This window comes from Juglans microcarpa x Juglans regia, chromosome 4S (assembly GCF_004785595.1).
Source record: "Juglans microcarpa x Juglans regia isolate MS1-56 chromosome 4S, Jm3101_v1.0, whole genome shotgun sequence".
Taxonomy (NCBI): Eukaryota; Viridiplantae; Streptophyta; class Magnoliopsida; order Fagales; family Juglandaceae; genus Juglans; species Juglans microcarpa x Juglans regia.
In genome coordinates, this window is record NC_054601.1 from 10,058,168 (window position 1) to 10,080,326 (window position 22,159).

At 33.9% G+C, this 22,159-nt stretch overlaps 1 protein-coding gene and 1 pseudogene across 1 annotated transcript; both read left to right on the top strand.

Moving 5' to 3' along the window:
* Positions 1–14,843: 14,843 nt before the first annotated feature.
* LOC121263411 (transcription factor MYB15-like) lies at positions 14,844–17,486 on the top strand. Its single transcript, XM_041166282.1, has 3 exons — positions 14,844–15,012; positions 15,102–15,231; positions 16,416–17,486. Exons 1-3 carry the CDS (start codon positions 14,862–14,864, stop codon positions 17,338–17,340), a joined length of 1,206 nt encoding a protein of 401 aa, XP_041022216.1. The 5' UTR covers positions 14,844–14,861; the 3' UTR covers positions 17,341–17,486.
* Positions 17,487–17,967: 481 nt separating this feature from the next.
* Positions 17,968–20,930, top strand: LOC121263412 (annotated as a pseudogene).
* Positions 20,931–22,159: the final 1,229 nt, after the last annotated feature.

The following is a 22,159-nucleotide window of genomic DNA, read 5'->3' on the forward strand; positions in this document are numbered from 1 at the left end:
ACTAACCATTTGCGAAAATATGATTTTTTATAAATATTATTGTTACGAAAGTACTGATTTTAAAAATGTTATCGTTTAGAGAGATAAGCAGTTTAAAAAAATCATTACAGATGAAAAATAAAAAATATGGGTACAAAAATAATTAAATAATTACAAAAATGTGAAGATTTTTCTTCGGCTCTTTCCCCGAAAGAGGAAAAAAAAAGTAGTTAAAGATGTACAAATAAATTAGTAGAAAAAAAAAGAATAGAAAAATATTATTTTAATAAAATAAAGAAAGAATAGAGAGTGAGACGTGAAAAGTTTTGGAAAGATGAGTAAAATTTAAAGAAAGATTTAGAAAAAGATATTTTTAGCTCAAATTTGAGGAATAAATATAATATAATAAATATAATAAGTTTTTCAAATCTCAAAACAGTTTTTCAAATTCTCACACAAAATATAATAAATAATTTAATTTTTATTTTTTACTATTTACAAATCATCTCAACCCATCTCAATTTATCTCTAATCCAAACCACTAAGAAGTAACGGTAGAGTGCTCTAAATGGAGAGTAACTGTAGCAACCCCAAAACTTTTCCCCATTTTAATCAGTCCCGTGCAGGGGCAAGTTTCACAAAGTTAGACAATTTTGACTACATTTTAATCGTGGATTAGAATTGATGAGTCGAATGTCAATGCTCTTACCTAACAGAAAATTGGTGACAGAAGCAGAGGGCATAATGCTAAAGAAACTTAATAATAACTTTTATCAATATTTGAAAAAGATCGTCTTGATCTTGAGAGCATTGATAGTAATTTATGTATCTTCATATGTAAAATTATCTTTTTTAAAGAATGATTTTGCATATGAAAAAAAGCTCTCATATTGGTTTATACATCTTTGAACCAAATAATAATAAAATATTATTATTTTTTATTTTTTATTTGTTTCGTAAAATTATTTTTTTATATATATTTTACGATTAATATCCACTTTGTATTATCAACTTAATACAAATTTTATGTATCAAAATCATCTTAATATAAGTTCTACAAAATTGATTTTAATGGGTAGGAGAAAGAAAAAAATAGTAAAATAATGTTTGAAGAATGAATAGTACTTTTTCAAATTTGAAGAACTATTTATAGCTATACAAAAATTTAGAGATACATAAGTCAATGTAGATGAATTTAAAGATATATTCTTTAAACTTAAAGATGAAGATGAAGAAGCCACTACCAATGCTCTGAAAGTATAAAAAGAAATTACGCAAAAAAAAAAAAAAAAACAAAAACACAAAGCTCCAAATTAAAAATTAAATCGTACAAAAAAAAATTATATTCTTTCTTAAGTTCAGGCATAGCTTATAGAGTTATGTCGATAATATCTATAATAAGTACTTTTATAGAAACAAATTGCTTCAATATATCAGCCATATTATTATGAAAATAAGATTAACAGATTTTGTATAAGTTCTAATTAGTAACTTAAAAAAATAATAAATTATAAATTATAATTTTTAGATAATCTTTAGTATCTTAGAGCGCTAGTAGTGGGCTTAACAAACTTTGGCCAAAATTTGACTAAGAAATTCACTTTTACAAATTTAGCTAGTCAATTTTCAAAAACATCAAATAATAGGATCAACAAATCTTTTATTATTCTATTAAAATATTAATTTTGAATTGTTTATTTATTTTAATTCTAATTGTAATTTATTCTTGTAAATTTTTTTATTTTAATTCTAGTAGATATTCTTTATTGATTTTACTTATAAATTTTTGTTACTTGGAAAACTAATAGGAATTTTACCTCTGGTGTATATTCTATTATATTTGTTGAGCTAGCAAATGTTGCAAAACTAGGAATCGCAGTTAAGATTTTAATATATATATAATTTATATATATATATAGAAAAATTATCTTGAAAGTTCATATTCAAAAAGTCATCACGGTGGCTTGGGGTGAGAAGCAAGCAGCGGAAAATAATGTATTTCTACTTGTGCGGGAGAGAAGCAAGCAGCGGAAACATAATATTTTAGTCCAAAAATAATATTTAGCCAGCCCCTTTGGCTCAACAAATTTAGCTAGTAATATAATCTAAAGTTAAAATTACTATTCATTTGTTGAGCTCATTGTTGCACTTTAGCTATTGTTTGGCTAAAATTTAACTTTGTTGAGCCCACTACTAGTTCTCTGCTTAATATAGAAATTTATTTTATTACCATGTTAAAATTAAAGAAGCATCATTTTAAATGGTTGTCTTGGACCATGATTTATACCGATTGAGCCGCCACGGGAAATAAGGATATCACTTTTCGAAATTGATGAATTAGAATGCCTAAAAGGAGAGTGGTTGGTTTTGATGTGAGATGCTACAAAATCAATGCGTTTGCGTTTGCGTTTGCGTTTGCCTTTTTTGTGAACTGATGTCTCGCTCTTCTATATTGGTCCCGACTCTCCAACCAACCGCTTCTACTTTAGTGGTTTGTATCCTATTGTACAACCACATCAATTTTTCTCACGTCGACGGGCATTTTGAGCTTTAACTACTATCACAGGCTAGGGTAGGCGTCAAGGGTTGTTGTGGTTAGGGGAGGAGTCAGGGGTAGAAGAGACTTAAGGCCTTAGGGTTGTTTGGGTTCTTGACTTTGAGCCTTGGGGCCGTGGGCTCTCCCTAGCCATTGACCATTTGATGACCTGAAGGACGATGGGTTAGTGAAAGTGGAGCAAGACAATAGTTACTAGTTAAGTAATGGGTTGGAAGCCCTAGCCCATGATCTATCTAGAGTTATTTCTTATTTCCAATTTTTTTTCCTATTTCTATTAGTTGATTGTAATTCCATTCCATGTAATGAAGACACGTAGCCATTAAGCTGTGCTAGGAAATATTCTGTAATTTTGTTACATATGTGTTACACAATTCTAGTATTTATTGTCTGGAAAAGGAAATGGAATGGAAAAAGAATCTTGAATGTCAAAATCTCTCTCACTCTCTCCTGTAAGCAGCTCATGCCCACTGTAAGCCTCCCCTGGCCCTTCCCCTGTGCCTATAACAGAAGTGGTATCAGAGATAACTCCACCCCCCACCTTCAAGAGTGTGCTCACGGAGGATGGTACTCGACTGTCCCAAATGTAGGAAGGCTTCAAAACCCTGCAAAAAAATTCAGAATCTCAGTTTAAAAGCTTGGAAACGGAAATGATAGCCTTGAAAAGGCAACTTATTACTCTCACCTTAGAGCTATAAAAGAAGAACATGGAGAAGGCAGAATCTTCACGTGGCTTATGAGCACAACAGGACCTACCTCTCATTCCCCTCAGAGATGTTCAAACTCGAGCCATCAAGCTGGATTTTCGAATGTTTGATGGGGAAAACTCTACTGGTTGGTTGAATAAGGTACAAGAGTTTTTTTAATTTCCACAACACTATGCCACAACACAAGTTGAGGTTAGCCTCATTTCACATGGAGGGCAAGGCTCTTGTTCTATGACTTGGATGAGTCCCAACAGTTAAGTGATTGATGAGTTTGTTAAGGCCTTGTTGATTAGGTTTGGACCTAATTGCTATGATGATCCAATGGAAGCCATGACTAGGCTTCGACAAACTGGCTCTATTGAAGATTATAAAGCCAACTTTGAGTCCCTCTCTAATAGGCTTAGAGGTTTACCAGACCAATACAAGCTCAACTGCTTCTTGAGTGGGCTTAAAGATGAAATACCCATCTTGGTGAGGATGTTTAACCCCACTACCCTTCTCTCAACCTATAGCTTGGCTAAGTTACAGGAAGAGAATCTGGGAGTTAACAGAAAAATGCCAAAAGGACCCCTCTATTACCCTTCCCACCCTGAACCACTACAGATCAAACAATTCAACTTTCAACTAGCTACCAGAAATTCACCAATAAAACCACACTACCCATACAAAGAATTAACCAGGCCTAAATGAAAGATCGTCGGGAGAAAGGCCTATTTTACTACTACGAGGCCAAATGGGTTCCTGGTCACAAATGCCAGAAACCCAAACTCTATCTGTTGAGCCAGGGCATGGAGACTCTAGAGAAAATGAGGAGGGCAAAGTGACTATCTTGGACTCCAAAGTGCAACCAGAAATTTCTTTACATGCCATTATTAGGTGCCTGAACCTTAAAACCATGAGAATAAAAGGTAGGGTTGGTAACTGTCCAATGGTGATACTTGTAGACACTAGAAGCACACACAACTTCATTGATCCAGCCATGGTTAGTAAGGCTAGATTGAGAGGGAAGGTGACTAAGAATGTTGTGGTAAAAGTAGCTAATGGGTAGCAACTTTCGAGTGAGGGCAAGATTGAACCCTTGCATGTCTCTATGCAAAACATGGATTTTGTATCAGAAGCATATGTACTAATACTTGTAGGGTGTGATTTGGTCTTATGAGTGGTCTGGCTTCAAACCTTGGGTTCCATTCTATGGAATTTCAAGGATTTGACCATGATGTTTGAAGTAGAAGGGAAACAAGCTTGTTCAAAAGGGTTGTCCAGTTCAAAATTGCTTCAGCTGGGGGAATACCTAAAGCTAGTGTTGTTAAATATAAGGGGGTCCAATTGCAACTCATGGAATCATCCCAACCTGACTAGCCTACACCAAAACACCTTACAGACCAGACTGACTCCCAGATTCCAACCTCAATCCAACACCTACTCCACCAATTTTCTGAGGTATTCTCAGAATCCTCAGGCCTACCCCCTCAAAGAAACCATGACCATGCCATACCCTTGCTGCCTGGAACCAATCACATTTCAGTAAAACCTTATAGGTACCCTTACTACCAAAAAGATGAAATTGAAAGGATTGTTAACGAGTTACTGACCACTAGGGTAATTCAGCCAAGCCAAAGCCCTTATTCCTCACCAATTCTTTTAGTAAGGAATGCTGATAGGTCCTTGCGCCTATGTGTTGACTATAGGGCTTTGAATAAGGTCACTATAAAGGATAGATACCCCATTCCAGTGGTAGAAGAACTGTTGCATAAGTTGTGTGGCTCAAAAGTTTTTTCAAAATTGGACCTAAGGTCTGGCTATCACCAGATTAGAGTCAAAACTGAAGACGTACCTAAAATTGGCATCATAACCCATGAAAGACACAATGAATTTATGATTATGCCCTTTGGCTTAACCAATGCCTCTTCAACCTTCCAAAGCCTTATGAACCAGATTTTCAAACACTTCATTCAAAAATTCATCCTAGTTTTTTTATGACATCATCATCTATAGTAGCTCAGAAAATGCCCACATCCAACACCTAAACATTGTCTTGGAAATCCTCAAAAAACATAAACTCTATGCCAAAATGTCCAAATGCCAATTTGGCAGCCTTGAAATATCGCACCTAGGTCATTTAATCTTAGTCCAAGGAGTAAAGGTTGATCCAGAAAAATTAAGAGCCATGAAAGAATGGCCTAGACCAACTTCAGTCAGGTCATTAAGAGGTTTCATAGGGCTAACAGGGTATTACAAAAGATTTTTTAAGGGGCATGGAGGGATTGTTGCCCCACTCACAGAGTTGCTGAAACAGGAAGGTTTTTTTTTTTTTTAAGAAGAGGACGGTACCCCAAGTTTATTGATTGCCCTCACTTGTGGTGGAAGAAAATCGTTGTTACAAAAACTTGACACCTGAGGGTTACAAATAATCAAAAAACCCAAACCCAAGTATCAAAAGAACTAATAACCATAAAACCACAATACAATATATTCCAAAATGACCACTACAAGTCAACAAAAAATATAAAGAACCTGCAAAACAAAGTTAGTTCACACAAAACAATAAAACGAAAACCAAAGACCAATAAAATAGACAAAGCTAAAATTGAAAATGTGGTCAACCCAGTTTATCAATCCAAACAATACCCTTCAAAAGATAAGGCAAATCCCGATCATCCTCATAATAAACATCTTGCCCATTCTCTCCATGACGGGCCATAAAATCTGCAGCTTGATTACTCTCACAAAATTGATGTAAAACCAAAACATTAAGCCCCTCAAGATCCTTTTGTTGCTCTTCCCAAAAATCCCATAAATACCAAATAGTACACTTACTACCTCTGAGCCAATCCACCACTAACTTGGAATCACTCTCAATAATAATGTTTACACAATTAAGCTTTTTGCAAAGAGCAATATCTTCTCCTTTTTGCAAAGAGCAATATCTTCTCCTTTTTGCAAAGAGCAATATCTTCTCTAAATGCCCTCAATTCAGCTTCATTATTAGTAGTAATCCCAAAATAAGTCGAAAAAGCCCCATTAACTCTCCCCAGCTCAACACTGATCACACCACCTCCACCACTACTCCCCGGATTACCACGGCAACTACCATCACAATTTAATTTAAACCACCCTGTATGTGGTTTTTGCCACGCCACCAGTCTATGATGCCTAATAGAAACCTGCTCCACCTAAATGTCTAGAGATGAAAGAAATTGTTCCCCAGTGAGGGACAACTTCCCTGCCTTTTTAATGCCACCTACCAATCTCCTAAGCTAGAATTTAATGGCAAACCAAATACTCTAAGCATTCTGCAATTGCCTCTCCATTCTAGCCTTACATCTGCTATGCCAAAGTTTCTAAGTAATCAGACATGGCATCATACCCACTAAAATCCCTTTAAGAGATGACTTTTAGCACAAGCAACAGTCGAAACTTGATGCAAGAGAAATCCCTCTATGTTGCACTCGATCATCAAAGGCAAGACATTTAAATCTAGCGGCTCACCCTTAACACGAACGATCCCCCAAACACTAAAAGAAGAGAAATTACCATCAGTATTGAGCTTCCAAATAAAAGTATCCTCCCCCTCCTTACCAGTCGCAACATTGGAAGCAATATAAGCTGTTGTATCCTCCCCAATTGTTATGGACAGTATCCACCATATTCGAAAGAGGCCCTGATGCTAACCAGCGATCATACCAGAAAGAAGAATTCCCACCTCGAACCAACACTTTAGCATTTTCACAAACCTCTAGTAAACAAAAATCATAGACCTCCAAAAATTTGAGCCCACTGAAATTGCAGTGGACACATGTTTCCTCTTTAAATATTTAGCACGAAAAAAAGAGGTCCATGAATTATCCACGGAAATGAGACTCCAAGCCATTTTCATATGAAGAGCATGCTGGACCTCTTTTAAATCTCTTATGCCCAAACCTCCCTCACTAGTGGGTTTACAAATCTTACTCAAAGCTCTCCATTTAGTTTTAGGCGAACCATCAACGTTTCCCCAAACGAAATTCGACAATATGGAATTAATTTTCTAAAAAATAACCATTGGGATATTCATCATAGCAAGAGTGTGGATCGCCATAGAAGATAACACATGCCAAGAAAATGAATGGGTTTTAGTGGTCTGAAGTAGCAGAAAGAGCCTTTATTAATCTCAAGGTGGTTGTGATGAATCCACTAGTTTTGGTACTACCTAACTTTACCCTACCCTTTGAAATCGAGTGTGATGCTTTTGGGACTGCAGTAGGAGCTGTACTCATACAGCAAAGGCATCTTATTGCCTTCTACAGTCAAGCTCTGAAAGGAAGGGCTTTGGCCATGTCCACCTATAAAAATGAGTTGTTTACACTGGTTTCAATAGTGCAAAGGTGGAGGCCCTACCTACTAGGCAGACCTTTCATTGTGAAAACTGACCATCAAAGCCTAAAATTCCTTCTAGGCCAGAAAATTGATACGACTATGCAAAAAAAATGGGTAAGCAAACTGCTGGGGTATGATTTTGTAGTGGAATATCAAGAGGGATAAGATAACAAGGCAGCAGACGCCTTTTCAAGGAGGAGTGAGGAAGGGGAGACTTCTAGCACTCCTTTAATGATTTATGTTCCTACTTTGAATCTATTGGAAGAGGTAAAAAGGTCATACCAGAAGGATGAAGTGGCCTAACTACTACTGGATCAAGTGGGCCAAGGGTTGGTAACCCTAAATATTCAATGAGAGAAGGGTGTTTATACTACAAGAACATGCTCTATGTACTTGGGAATTCTGATCTCGGGCTTAAATTCCTCAACCTACTGCATAACAGCCCTATTGGCGGTCACTCAGGTTCAGATAAAACCCTCAGTAGAGTTACCAAGGATTTTTTTTTTGCCAGGTCTAAAAACAGAAGTCATAAACTTTGTAAAGTTATGTGATATTTGTCAAAGAGTCAAGCCTGAAAATTCCCTATCGAGGGGCCTCCTACAACCCTTACCCATCCCCACTAAACCCTGGGCCCACATCAATATGGACTTTATAGAAGTCCTTCCAAGATCTCAATCCTTTAACTCCATTTGGGTTGTCGTTGATAGACTCACCAAATACAACCATTTTACACTACTAACACACCTTTATACAACCACTACCATAACCTCCTCATTTCTCAAAAACATTTTCAAATACCACGGCATGCCTAATTCTATAATCTCTGATCGAGACAAAACCTTTACCAGCAGGTTTTGGACTAAATTGTTCAAACAACTAGGTGTTGAATTGGCCTTCAGTACTGCTTATCACGCGCAGACTGATGGCCAATCCGAGACCGTGAACAAAACACTTGAGAATTATTTAAGGTGTTTTGTGGGGAAAAGGCCAAAAAATTGGGCCTTATGGATTTTCATGGCAGAATGGTGGTATTAAGAATGGTGGTATAATACCACCACTCACTCCTCGACAGGGTTAAACCCTTTTGAAGCCTTACACGTCTACCCATCCCACAGGTTATTGAGTTACTCACTGAGGGCCTCCAGTGTTGAAGGTGTTGATACCACCCTACGTTCTCGTGAGCAGATCAAGCACCTTCTGGAGAGTAACCTACACAAGGTCCAGAACCACATGAGAAAGTATGCAGATAAGAAAAGGAAGGAAATAGAACTTGAAATTGGGGATTTTGTATACTTGAGACTCCAGCCGTTCAGATAGCACTCGGTGGTCTAGCGCTAGAATGCAAAACTCCCCCCTCGATTCAATGGACCATTTAGGGTGGAAGAGAGGATCGGGTCAGTAGCTTACCAATTAAAGCTCCTTGAGACCCCCCTCATCCACCCAGTATTCCACGTCTCTCTATTGAAGAAGAAATTGGGCCAATCAGTGAGTCCTTTGCTGTAGTTGCCTCTAGTTGACTCCAATGGAATTTTGAAGCCAAAGCCTGGAGAGATTTTGGATTGACTCCTTCGTTAAGTCCATCATAGGCCTTTCACAGAAATTTTGGTACGATGTCAAGGCCAATCAGCGGAAGATGCCACATGGGAGCCATTCCACCGTCTGTGAGACACCTACTCACACCTTGTGGGCAAGGTGTTTTGAATGGAAGGGCATTGTCATAGGCTAGGGCAGGCGTCAAGAGTTGTTGTGGTTAAGGGAGGAGTCGGGGCAGAAGGGACTTAAGGCCTTGGGATTGTTTGGGTTCTTGACTTTAATACATGGGCCGTGATGGGCTCTCTCTGGCCATGGCCATTTGATGACCTGAAGGACGATGGGCTTAGTGAAAGTGGAGCAAGACAACAGTTACTAGCTAAATAATGGTCTGGAAGCCCGGGCCCATGATCTATCTAAAGTTATTTCTTATTTCCAATTATTTTCCAATTTTTGTTAATTGCTTGTAATTTCATTCCATGTAATGAAGACACGTAGCCACTAAGCTATGCTAGGGAATATTCTGTAATTATGTTACGTATTTGTTACACAATTCCAACATTTATAGCCTGGAAGAGGAAATGGAATGGAAATAGAATCTTGAATGCCAAAATCTCACTCTCACTCTCTTTCTCACTTCTAGAAGTAGCTCACACCCACTGTGAGGCTCTCCCTTCCCCTTCCCCTTTTCCTTCCCTTGTGCTTGTAACAACTACTTCATCCAATACTAGTTAGATGAATTTAATTGTGCATCGATTGAGGCAATTATTTGTTTTAGGCCATAGTGAAAGTGTTTTATCTCATCTAATCTTATCATTACAACTTTTTCAAATTTTCATACAAAATATAATAAACAATTCAACTTTTTCAAATTTCAAAATAATAATAATATTAAAAATAATATTCTAATTATAATATTTTATTTAATTTTTAACTTTCATCTTAACTGAATTCATTTCGTCTCAACTTACTATCTAAATAACACCTTCATAAACAGAGATTTTCAGAGCTCAAATTAAGATGGCTATTAAAAAATTTAAACAATTTCAATGGCATGTTAACTTGTGATTGGATTGGAGTGCCACGCAATCTATTTTCCCAAATTATCTAATAATTTTTCCTATTTTAGTTAGACTAGATTGAAATTTTGATGGCTCCATTTGTAATTATGCTTTTGGATTTAGGAATTTTTTGGGAGTCGAGTATGTGTCTTACGCCCACTAATTTGTGCTCGCTGACAGCAAACGGTGCATAAATATTTTTTAGGGTATAGATCAGGGAGAGAAATAAATACATAAATAACTTTAATTATTCGAATACTATGTATATCTATCTACTTAATTCTTTTCCGTTCTATAAACTTAAAACCCTCGAACAGCCACGACATTTATAATAAGTTAAAATAATGTTATTTTGTCGTTTCATTTATTTTTTTATTTTGACTGTTTATATATTTATTTATTATTTTATATTTTTTCTTTTATTTATTGATTAAAGAAATAATTATTAGTATATTAATTTTTTATATTTTTTTAAAATATTAAAATATATAAATAAATAAATAATTCAAAAAGCAAATTTAACTTGGGAGAACAGCCTAGCAGCGCTCTTATAATAATAATAAACTTGCCAAGAAATAAAAAGGTACAATGCAAATAAATGCATAAAAAGAAGATAGTACACTTTCATTAACGTCAAAGAGAAGTCATTAAATTATGAGTATACGAAGTGGGACAGTGCATTAAAATCTGGATTCAAAGTTGAAGGAACTGACCAAACCTGCATGGCGAGAAACAGCTAGCAAAAGCTCGAACGACGGTCGGTCGACCTAGGAGACGCCATGAATGCGGGTGCCGTGAAGGGCCACCACCAGCGGCCGAGTCGCTACCTCAAGATCAAATCATTTCCATCGATCTCGAGGAGGTTCCAACTCCAACCAAACGAGAAGTGACCGTCGCCTTTGTCGGGAGGTAAGAACGAACCTACGAGAAAGTGACCATCGCCGTTGTCGGAAGGCAGGAACGAACCTACGAGAAAGTGACCGTCGCCTTTGTCGGGAGGCAGGAACGAACCTGCAGAAAGTTAAGGCTATGTTTGGATAAGAATTTCATTTCATTACAAATTTTTTAAATTTTTATATAAAATATAATAAATAATTAATTTTTTAAAATTTTAATACAATAATAATGTTAAAAAATAATATTCTAATAATATTTTATTTAATTTTCTTCTTTTATCTAAAATATCTCATTTCATCTCATTATCAAAACGGAACCTTAATAATTAGTATGGAGACTAAGGCCTCGTTTGTTTTCAGAAAACATCCTATCTCATCTCACCTCATCATTACAACTTTCTTAAATCCCTATACAAAATAAAATAAATAATTCAACTTTTTCAAATCTCAAAATAAAAATCATATTAAAAAATATATTCTAACAATATTTTATTCAACTTTTTTATTTTAATCTCAACTCATCTCATCTCATCTCATCTTTGAAAACAAACGAGCCTTAAATTGTAATAAATAATTCAATTATCTTGGTTATTTTAGATAAAAAATATTTTAAACACAAATAAATTTTATAAAATTAAATTTATAAATTAATATAATATAATTTATTCCGTTTGATTGTTAAGGTCGTGTATATATCATATGAATCTAAATCAATATTAACTTTTGTGAAATTTTGTTGCTATTGTATATAATTGCTTCTACTGTGCACATAAGTTCAGTCTTGAGGACATGCCAAATTGTGTACTGACGACGTTGATATAATTTTTTTATTAAAAATAAAATTAGAAAAAAAGAAAAATTAAAAAAAAAATTTATCTTATAAAAATTATTTCTGTCTTTAATTTACATAATTTTATTAAATAAATATCTTATATTTCAGTATCGTTCGTGATTTAATGCGCGCTTGACTTTTATTATTCAAAGCGTACACGTGTTCCAACATGGGTCCATCCAAAAGTTTCTTGGAAGAAGACGCGCTTGCTCGAGTAGCTTCTTTTTTTTTTTTTTTTTTTTTTTTTTGTGAAGAAAACATATAATATATATATATATATAGTTATATGAAAAGCTTACACCTAAAATATACAAATATTCTTGGAAGAATGCAATTTCAAATTTTTTTTTTCTTATTTTTTACTCACTTTATTATTGCTTTTAATTTTACCACTTTGATGATGGCCTGCTGGCCAATATTAATGATGACTACAAAAATGTATTTACTACATCATCTCCTATGTTTCAAATGTGCTTAAGAGTAAAAATTACTTTTCTAATAATTAAATTCCCTAAATCACTTATATTTATGAAAAATATCAATGAGAAATATTAAACTTTAATTTGCCCGAAATAAAACATAACAAAACATGAAAAATGTAATTACCGTAGAGACCAAAAACTAATTTGATGATATAAATAAATAAATAAATAAAAGTCACCTTAAAAATTCTGAACAATATGCATGTGATCTCCCTTAGTTTTTGAAGTAAATTTGCCAAAAGTTAGTGATGGGACGTCCTAATAGGTATTGAATTAGTCAAATACCTTTTCATCTTTAAATTTAATAAATATTATCTATATTTATTCCATATTAAATTAGTTAAATTATTTTCATCTAAACTATAAACTACAGTAAATCCATTCTTTTTTTCAAATATGAAAAAAATTATAGCAAGTCAAGTATTTTTTGAGATTATTATATTATAAATATGAGATTTTTATTCATATGTGATTTTATCATCTATATACATATGAGATTATTATATTATAAATTGTTAGATTGTGAAAATGAAAATGAAAATGAATATGATTGTTGGAGGTTATTGAAGATTATAAAAATAAAATATAAATTAATTAAAAAAATATAAATAATAATATTTTATTATTATAGAGAGTGTGATGACTAATCCAATGTAGACTTTAAATTTTGAATGATTAACTAAAAGTGAAAAAGTTATATATTAATCAAAATTTAAAGAGTATGATAACCAATCCAATGTTATTGCTCTAATATATGAGAAATATTGAAACATATAAAAATATTGCATGGTGTAACGTAAAAGTCGTTAACTAAAATAGAATAAAATAAATTTTTATTAATTATTTAAAATGAAAAAAATAAATGAATTAAATTTTTAGGTTTTGTTTGGTTATGTATTTTAGATGAAATGAAATTAGATGTTTTATTGAAATTTGAATAAAATTATATTATAATATAAAATTTTAATATTATTTTTATTTTACAATTTGAAAACATTGAATTTTTTATTATATTTTATATAAAATTTAAAAAAATTATAATGATAAGATAAGATGTAATTATAAGAAAATGCTGTTGGACAATTATTTTCAGAAATTGAGAATTAAAATTGGGTGAGACTATTATGCCACCTCACCTTTATTGTTAGATGAATCGCTCAGGCGTTTTTTTTTTAAATTTTTTAATATATTTAAATATTTTTAAAAATTAAAAAATATATATTAATATATTTAAAATTATTTTTTAATCACTAATTAAAAATAAAAAAATAAAATTTTGACTATCAGTTAAATAAAACGGTGAAACTAACGAGTAAAGTAGTGTTTTCCATTAAAATTTAAGTAGGTGGAGGAAAAAGACGGAGAGTTAATGAGGACAATACCTCGTAACTAGGCTAGTTTTCGTAGCTAGCCTGAAAAATCAAGTCATGAGGTGAAAGCTAAGTGCAGTCTGAATCATTCATAGGTACGAGAAATGTTAAATCATCCGATTGGACATCTTGACAGTAAATTTTTTATTTTTTATTTTACTCAATAATTAAAAATATATTTTTTAAAAATATTTAAAAGTATTAAAAATATATATACAAAAAATTAAAAAATAAAAATAAAAATTATACTGACAAAATTCTCATCGAAACCCTTCGTGGCTTTTAGCCACTCATCCAAAAATAGCTTAGCTACTTTGAATGACAATAATTAACTATTTAACATGAATAATAACATTAATGTTAGTTTATATATAGTCTTTAAATAGAGACTGTTTATATAAATTCATACAATTATATTTAAAAAAATTTTAAAATTACAATAATATTCTTTTAAAAATGATGTGTTTTTTCATTTTACTCTCATTTATCAATGTGAGTACTATACACATAGTTCTCTACTCAAAACTGTAAATAAAATTTCTCTTAACTAAGACCGTACCAAATAGTATAACCCAAAGTTGTGCCTGCAAGGAGTGGTACTATTCTCTCTTATCTCTTCTTTTTTACATCGTGAGTAATGCTATTTATTATTATTTTTTTATCATATTTTCATCATTTTATGATGTGGCATCAAATAATTAATGCTTGAAAATTATTTATTTTATTTTATTTGAAAATTTATTATTTAATGTCATGTCATAAAATAATAAGGGGATGACAGAAAAAATAGATGATGAGCTAAATTTTTCCTTCATCTTTTATATGTTTGTGTGCTTTAGTTGTTTTCACTCATGAATTTATTTATGGTTTTTCCACCATCTTTTAGGGAGAGTGACGTTCCCGTCCACGTTGCGAAGCTCTCTCGACGACAAAAAGGCCACGACTGCGCCATTGATGGATAGCCCTCGTGGCGATATCTTCCGCCACAAACGTCGTCATCATCAATAGTCCCATACTATACGCTGCTACGTACTCCAGCCATTTCTTTCTTTATAAAAGCAAATTATTACCTTTACCTTGCCTCCAAGTTGTGCATGAAGCCGGAACACAAAATGGGAAGAGCTCCATGCTGCGAGAAAGAGGGCCTTAAGAAGGGGAGATGGAGTGCGGAGGAGGATGAGATCTTGATCAAGTATATTCAGGCCAATGGGGAAGGTTTGTGGAGGTCATTGCCCAAGAATGCAGGTAACATAAATGCACGTACGGCGCGCAGCTGCTTTCTGTATTTACTTGATAACTCAAATGATCTGTGTTTTTTGGGATTTTATTCGAAGGTTTGCTGCGATGCGGGAAGAGCTGCAGGCTGAGATGGATCAACTACCTGAAAGACGGCTTGAAGAGAGGAAACATTTCTGCTGAAGAGGATCAAATCATCGTAAAGTTGCATGCTTCTATGGGAAATAAGTTAGTGCAGCATTCTTTCATATAAATGAAACTCCCTCTTCCAAGCTAGCTAGCTCTCAGCTCTTAGTTCAGAATTAGTTTGATGGCAGTATGATCGTCTTTTGATTACTTTCTTTTTATCTTGTCTTTTTGTCTGCCATCCTTTAGTTTGAATCGCGTTTCGATACAAAAATGATTTCATCTTATTTCTTCATTTAATTTTTTTAAATTACTAAATAATAATAATAATGTTATAAAAATATTTTATTTAACTTTTAATTTTCATTTAAAACCATCTCATTTCATAATTGAGGTGATTGCTATATATGTAAGACGACATAATTTTGATTTATCTCTTAGTTTTGACTTTATAGATACTAGATAATAAACTTATAATGTCTCCGTCATAATTACCTCTTTGTTTTTTTCTCTTCTATATCTATATTGTCGGCTAGAAAATAATTAGGAAGGCAAAGAAGTTCTATTTCCTACCCTAAACAAAACTAATTAGTGCAAAGATATCAATATTAATTTATTAGCAAGAATTTTTTTTTGAAATATCTCTTCGATCTCGTTTTACGTTTTTCTCATCAACATATGATAATTAAGGGTGTTGTTATAATGGCATACTGAAAATACCAAAATCTAATTTTTTTCTCTCCTTCTATAAAAAAAATGAAGTAATATGCTCTTTACTAAGGAAAATAAAACCATAAAGAAGAAAGCCCTTTAAAGAATGGATAAAATTAAAGAGCTATCTTTAAAATTAAGGTAATTATTTCTAATGACTAATGCTTTAAATTTGGAGAAGATTTCATAAGTCTTTTCTACACTTTCCGTAGGAAAGAAAAAAAGAGTCTCGGACTTAAAAGGAAACTAAAATGAATTAAGTGAGGAAAACAATGAATATATGTTATTTCGAAAAAAAAGGAAAAATAATAATTAATAATAACATTATTATTATTATTATTATAGTAGTACCATTAATATTTATCTCCTCTCTTGTGGAGAGTATTAATAATGAGAGAAATGATATTTATAATGTAGCGCATAAATATTGTGTATTTTTAAAAAATAAATAAATAAATATGAAATTCATGTATAAAAATAATTTTTTTTTTTTTTCAAAATAATTACATAACATTTACGCATTCTGTTTTATGTAACATTAATCTCATAATAAACCTCCTTCAATATACGTGTAGGTGGTCTCTAATAGCTAGTCACTTGCCTGGAAGAACAGATAACGAAATAAAAAATCACTGGAACGCCCACTTGAGCAGAAAGATTCACTCGTTCACTAGGGTTTCCGGCGGAACATCACTAGCGATTATCGTGGATATTCCTGTTAAAAGAAGAGGCGGGAGAACCAGTCGACGGTGCATGAAGAAGAACAAGAATTACTACGTCCAAAAGAATAATGTTGGCCGGATTCCGACGATAAAACCCATTAATGACAGTGTTTTTAATCCGACAGATCAAGAAATCCCATCAGTACATGAGTACCCAACACCAGCGTCAGCGAAAGAGATCATCACCGTGTCCAGCACTGCAACGGACGATGGCGTGGTTTTGGATCCAGATGTTGTCCTTGACAAGGAGAGAGAGAGCGTGGTTTCGGGTTGTCATCATCAGGCAACAGAGAAATATGATCAGAACCAAATGTCGGTGTGCCCTAGTAATGTTCAGAAGGAGACAGAAACTTTGGGACCATATGTTAGTGAGGAGAGCATTAATGATGGTGGGTCGTTGTGGATTGATTACATTTTGAGCAATGCTTTGCTGGATTCAAATGAGTGTTTAACTACAAGCGAATCAGGGAGCTGTAAACCAGAAACTGTATTTGAGGACAAGAGCAGTAGCAATACTGAAATCCTGTGTGTAGACAAGCTGCTGGCGGTGGAAAGTACTAATCACGAGTACATGGAGATCAGTGGCGCTAATAATTGTTCGAATATTGGAGATAATGGAGAGTGGTGTTCCTGTAATTCTCCATTGACTTCTGGTTTTGCTGAATTATATGGGGTTGATAACGGGGAATTATGGGATGGTGTTGGACAGGGAAATGAGATATGGAGTGATCAGAAAGAGAATATGTTATCCTCGATGTGGGAGGGTGATCATTTCTAATTTGGATGGGGATAGTTGTAACTTGACAGATATAGATCCTGACAAACAGGATGCTTTGGTCGGTTGGCTTCTACACATCCTAGAAAATGATCTCTTTTTTCGGCTGAAAAATGTTAATTGATTGTTTGAGTTGAGTTTTGGGACATGATCTCGTACGTGGTTGTTCGAAATTATTTTTTTTACAAGCATTATGTAACATTTCATTCAATCTATATCTCGGGTTGTCTCAAGCGATTGGCCCACCGCTAAAAAAATATATATATTTGGCAGCATTTTTATTACCCAAGTTTATAGAAATGCCCGCAAAAATAATAATTTATCAATATTAATTTCATTTTTAGTAAACATCTGTGCGTTTATCCAGACAATTAAATATACATTTGTCGATATTTACATAAACATAGGTAATATAAGAGTTGTTAATCCTGCTTGTAACTACTTTATAAACATTTAATGAAAAAGTTATAAAAATATAAAATGAAAATGTTATTTGGCATACATTTTAAAAACATTCGGCATGTAAAGTTGTGAACTGTGAACCAATCAGTGTGCTAAAGTATTTCGAAAGTTTACGTGTCGGTGCCATATTTAACGACAACACGTGCAGCTTTTTCTCCATGCGTTGAAACATTCAATCGATTAAACACCCATGCCGATTGCCGAGTAAAACGATATCAATAGCGGACTAGTATTGATATTATTCTCGTGCTGGATCAATCGCTCTGTCCGACCCTAGTTGGTGTTGGGTTTTGGATTTTGGATTCGTTCTCCCGAGAAAGAACCAGTTTTGGAGAGAAATGGCGGGACCGGCGAGGCCTCAATTCGTTCTTTTCGGATCCTCCATTGTCCAAATGAGCTTCGGCCATGGCGGTTGGGGTGCCACTCTCGCTGAAATCTACGCTCGCAACGTATCCTCTCTCTCTCTCTCTCTCACTCACACACACGCGCGAAATACATGTGTATTTGTGTGTCATTTAGTTCGATGTTGGCTTATTAGCTTGGTTTGTGAAATTTGGTTGACTCTTCAGTCTGATATTAGAGCACAGTAAAACATGTTATCGAAGCCGATCTTTTTTCCTATTAAAATGAAGCCCATTTTGGTTGACCTTGGCAAGGAGGGCAGTTGTCTTAGGGCCCACGATGCATTGCCGTTAGAAATCAAGATATTGGGATTGAACTTGTTAATCGATTCATCACCTTTCAAACATGAATAATATCTATTCGAATCCTTTTTACTTGTAGCAGTACATCTTGGATCTGCCAATTATGTTATGGCCGAGGTCCTACTCATGACGACCTGGTCGAATTGGAGCTCCAGTATAAAGATCTCCATTAGTCTGTAAACCGATTGTATACCACCATTGATAAACACCAGAATAAGCAAAATTTACTGGTCTAAGAGTGTTGAGTAGATTCATATATGAAATTTTGGGCAAGAGGTGGGGTTCGAGTTATCCAACTTCATGTATTTGAGTCGAATTTGATGCGCGTGCTAAAGTCATTTTTCTGTTATCATTTAAATATTTTTCTGTTGTAAACTTTGGATCCCGGATTAGTAAAATGACTTTATTCTAACTCTTTTTCATGCTTTGTTGTAGGCAGACATTTTGCTGCGAGGGTATTTCGGTGGAACTCACGACGTGCTCTCCAGATCCTGGATCAGGTTTTCCAAAGGTATTATACTTCTGGTACTTACAAAAAAACTATAATGATATCTCAATTGCACTTTGCTGTGTCATGCTAGTGCTCATTATTATAATTGTGGATCGTAGAGGCCTATCTACATATAGGTTGGTAATCTCAGAGCCTTTATTGTTTATGACTCTGGAATTACTCTACTATTTTGTTCTGATCATAGCATTCCATAAAAACTTCATAGAGACACTGGAAAGGGAGTTCCAGTTCCCATAGCAGTTCATTGTTAATTGGACCTCTTCGTTGCTCTTGATAGTTCCCTTTGTATCCCAAAAATTTAGTAGTAATGATAGGGAACTGTATCTTGTATTTGATGTAAGATTGCCAAGTATGTTAGTAGAACTTTCTCTATTAGGCCATCTGGTATACTTTTGTCTTACAAATTAAGCTATGACTCCCAACATTACATTTCTTGGTTCTAGGATGCTGCTTTACAGCCTTCCTTGGTGATAGTTTATTTCGGCGGTAACGATTCAATGGGGCCTCATTCATCTGGCCTTGGCCCTCATGTACCACTTCCTGAATACATTGAGAACATGAGAAAGATTGTGACTCATCTTCAGGTACTTGCTTCACATACCAATTGATACAACGTTGCCGTGTTTCATGTTTGAAGCAAATGTAAGACTGTGTAGTAAGATAGAATCAGATACTTAAAAAACAACTTGTCCAATTTGATTCTTGGATTTTTATGTCGTTATCGTTTCTATTCTGGGAAAATGTTTTACCAGCTCCTAGAAACTGCACAGGGAAAAAGGGATTTACTTTTAACTTCATTGATCTATATAAAAACGAATAAGATGAAATATTCACCTCTTCCAAGTAAATGTCTTTAATCTTTATTTTAATGACGAGAAAGGTAGATTCAAGTTATTTTGGTTTCTACCTACTACGTTGATGTTGTCGTTGATTATCCTCAAATTTTGGTATACCCCACTCATATCCCGTTGCAAATTTGTATAACAGAGCCTTTCAAAGCAAACTCGCGTTATTGTTTTAAGTTGTCCTCCTGTCAATGAGGCTAAGATTCGTGAAAACAAAAGGTGCTCTCATGCATATCTTGAATATGCTGCTTCTTGGTTTTTGAATGGTAGTGCCATTTTTAAAACTGGCGTTCTTTCTTAAACCAGTGAGTTTTTAAGTGAGGTTCTTAGGACAAATGAGTTATGCCAAAGTTACTCAGAAGCTTGTATAGAGCTGTGCCAAGAAATGGGTGTGAAGGTTGTCGATCTTTTTACTGCACTTCAGAAAAGAGATGATTGGATGGAAGCTTGCTTCACGTAAGTTTACTTGCCCATAATTCTTGTTCTGCCAACACCATCAACTTCTACGTCTTAATTGTTATAGTTATGACTGAATCCTGCAGTGGAACTTCTTATAATTACTGTTAATACGATTTATATGCAGTTAGACTTATTGACTCTGGAGTTGAGTGTTTGAGAGGAGTCTTTCCAACGCTGAAACTCAAAATTCAAAACCAATGCCTTAATTATTCTGTTTATTGATTCTGATTTGACTGTGGAAGTTAGTGTCAAAGACCTCTCAATTTTAATTTTATTTTTATTTGTTATACTTTTTTCAGAGATGGGATTCATTTATCAACTGAAGGGAGAAAGACAGTTGTTGGGGAGATACTGAAGGTGATCAAGGAAGCTGACTAGCAGCCATGTCTACACTGGAAGTCTATGCTGACAGAATTTGCTGAGGATTCCCCGTATGATCTTGTTGCTGCTGATGGAAAGACAACCTTGAATCCCTCGGACTGGACATACTACTTGGAGAATCAGTGGGACTAGTTTGCAGAATCAAACATAAACGATAATAATAATACATATCTCTCTCTCTCTCTCTCTCTCTCTCTCTCTCCATGTGCGTGTGTGTCTATATATATATATATATGTGTTGTAAAACTAAAGAAAAGTAACAAGAAAATTGAAGGAGTACAATATATGAAACTAGTTTTTCAAGAATTCAATATTATTTCTCTCAACATTCTTATTGTATATCTATCAAAACTGCTCCTCAAAACTCCATTTTATAGGTATGAGAGGATACATCATATTAAATAGATACATGAACTTAGGGAATGACAATACATTAATCAAATTGAAAATGGAAATACATGAATAGGTAAGAATTATAATGGTCATCCATCAAATATATGAAATGTGTTTTACTATATTCATGTATTTACAACACTCCCTCTTGGTTGACTATACACAAAAAAAAATGTCTTGTTAAAATCTTGTCAAGAAAAAACTCTATGGAAAAAATCAATGGCGAAAGAAAATAGTACAATATTCTTATATACCTCGAAATATTTTAGGATTGCCTTGTTAAAACCTTGCAAAGGAAAACCCATTGGGAAAAACTTTAGTGAAAGAAAAATAATACAATCCATATGATCATTTTCTCCCATTCAAAAGTATGTAGAGCTTCAATATTTATAATGAAAGATTTTTGAGTTGAAACATTCCAATGTCGCTTACCAACTTGTAGTTGGTAATACTTTAGTGAATGGATATGCTAAATTATCACATGCTCGTATTTGCTTGACATTAATATCATCGTTCTTCTTAAATTCATGTGATACAAGTAACATTATCTTCATATATTGTTGTTAGGCTCTTGATCCTAGATAATCCACACTGATCTTGAATGTGTTAAATTACTGATCTCATCCAAATACACTTTATGCTTGCTCCATGAATTACTATAATCTTTGAGCAGTTGGAAGAATAGCAACTAATGATTACTTAACAGATCTCCATGAAATAGATGTACCTATTGAAGTGAAAATGTATCCTATTTGTGATCTTTTTTTATGCGAATCGTAAAGGAAATCCAAATCTGCATAACCAACTAATTGATAATTTGATCATTCTGGATAAAATAATTCTATGTCAAATGTTCTACGAAGGTAGCGTAGAATATCTTTGACCCCACTATAGTGCCTTCGAGTTAATGCAGAATTATATCTTGTTAGTCAGTTTATTAAAAATATAATATCTAGTTGTGTGCAATTTGCATGATACATCAACGCACCAATGCACTTAGATATAGTACTTCAAGATCAAGAATTTCTTCATTATGTTCTCAATGGTGAAATGAGTATTTTTCAAAT

What these genes read in the sequence shown, in the direction of transcription:
- LOC121263411 (XM_041166282.1), top strand. Translation starts at nt 14,862, where the DNA reads ATGAAGCCGGAACACAAAATGGGAAGAGCTCCATGCTGCGAGAAAGAG. An exon ending in GTCATTGCCCAAGAATGCAG is followed by an intron (nt 15,013 to 15,101) that starts GTAACATAAATG and finishes TTTTATTCGAAG; the next exon opens with GTTTGCTGCGATGCGGGAAG. An exon ending in CATGCTTCTATGGGAAATAA is followed by an intron (nt 15,232 to 16,415) that starts GTTAGTGCAGCA and finishes ATATACGTGTAG; the next exon opens with GTGGTCTCTAATAGCTAGTC.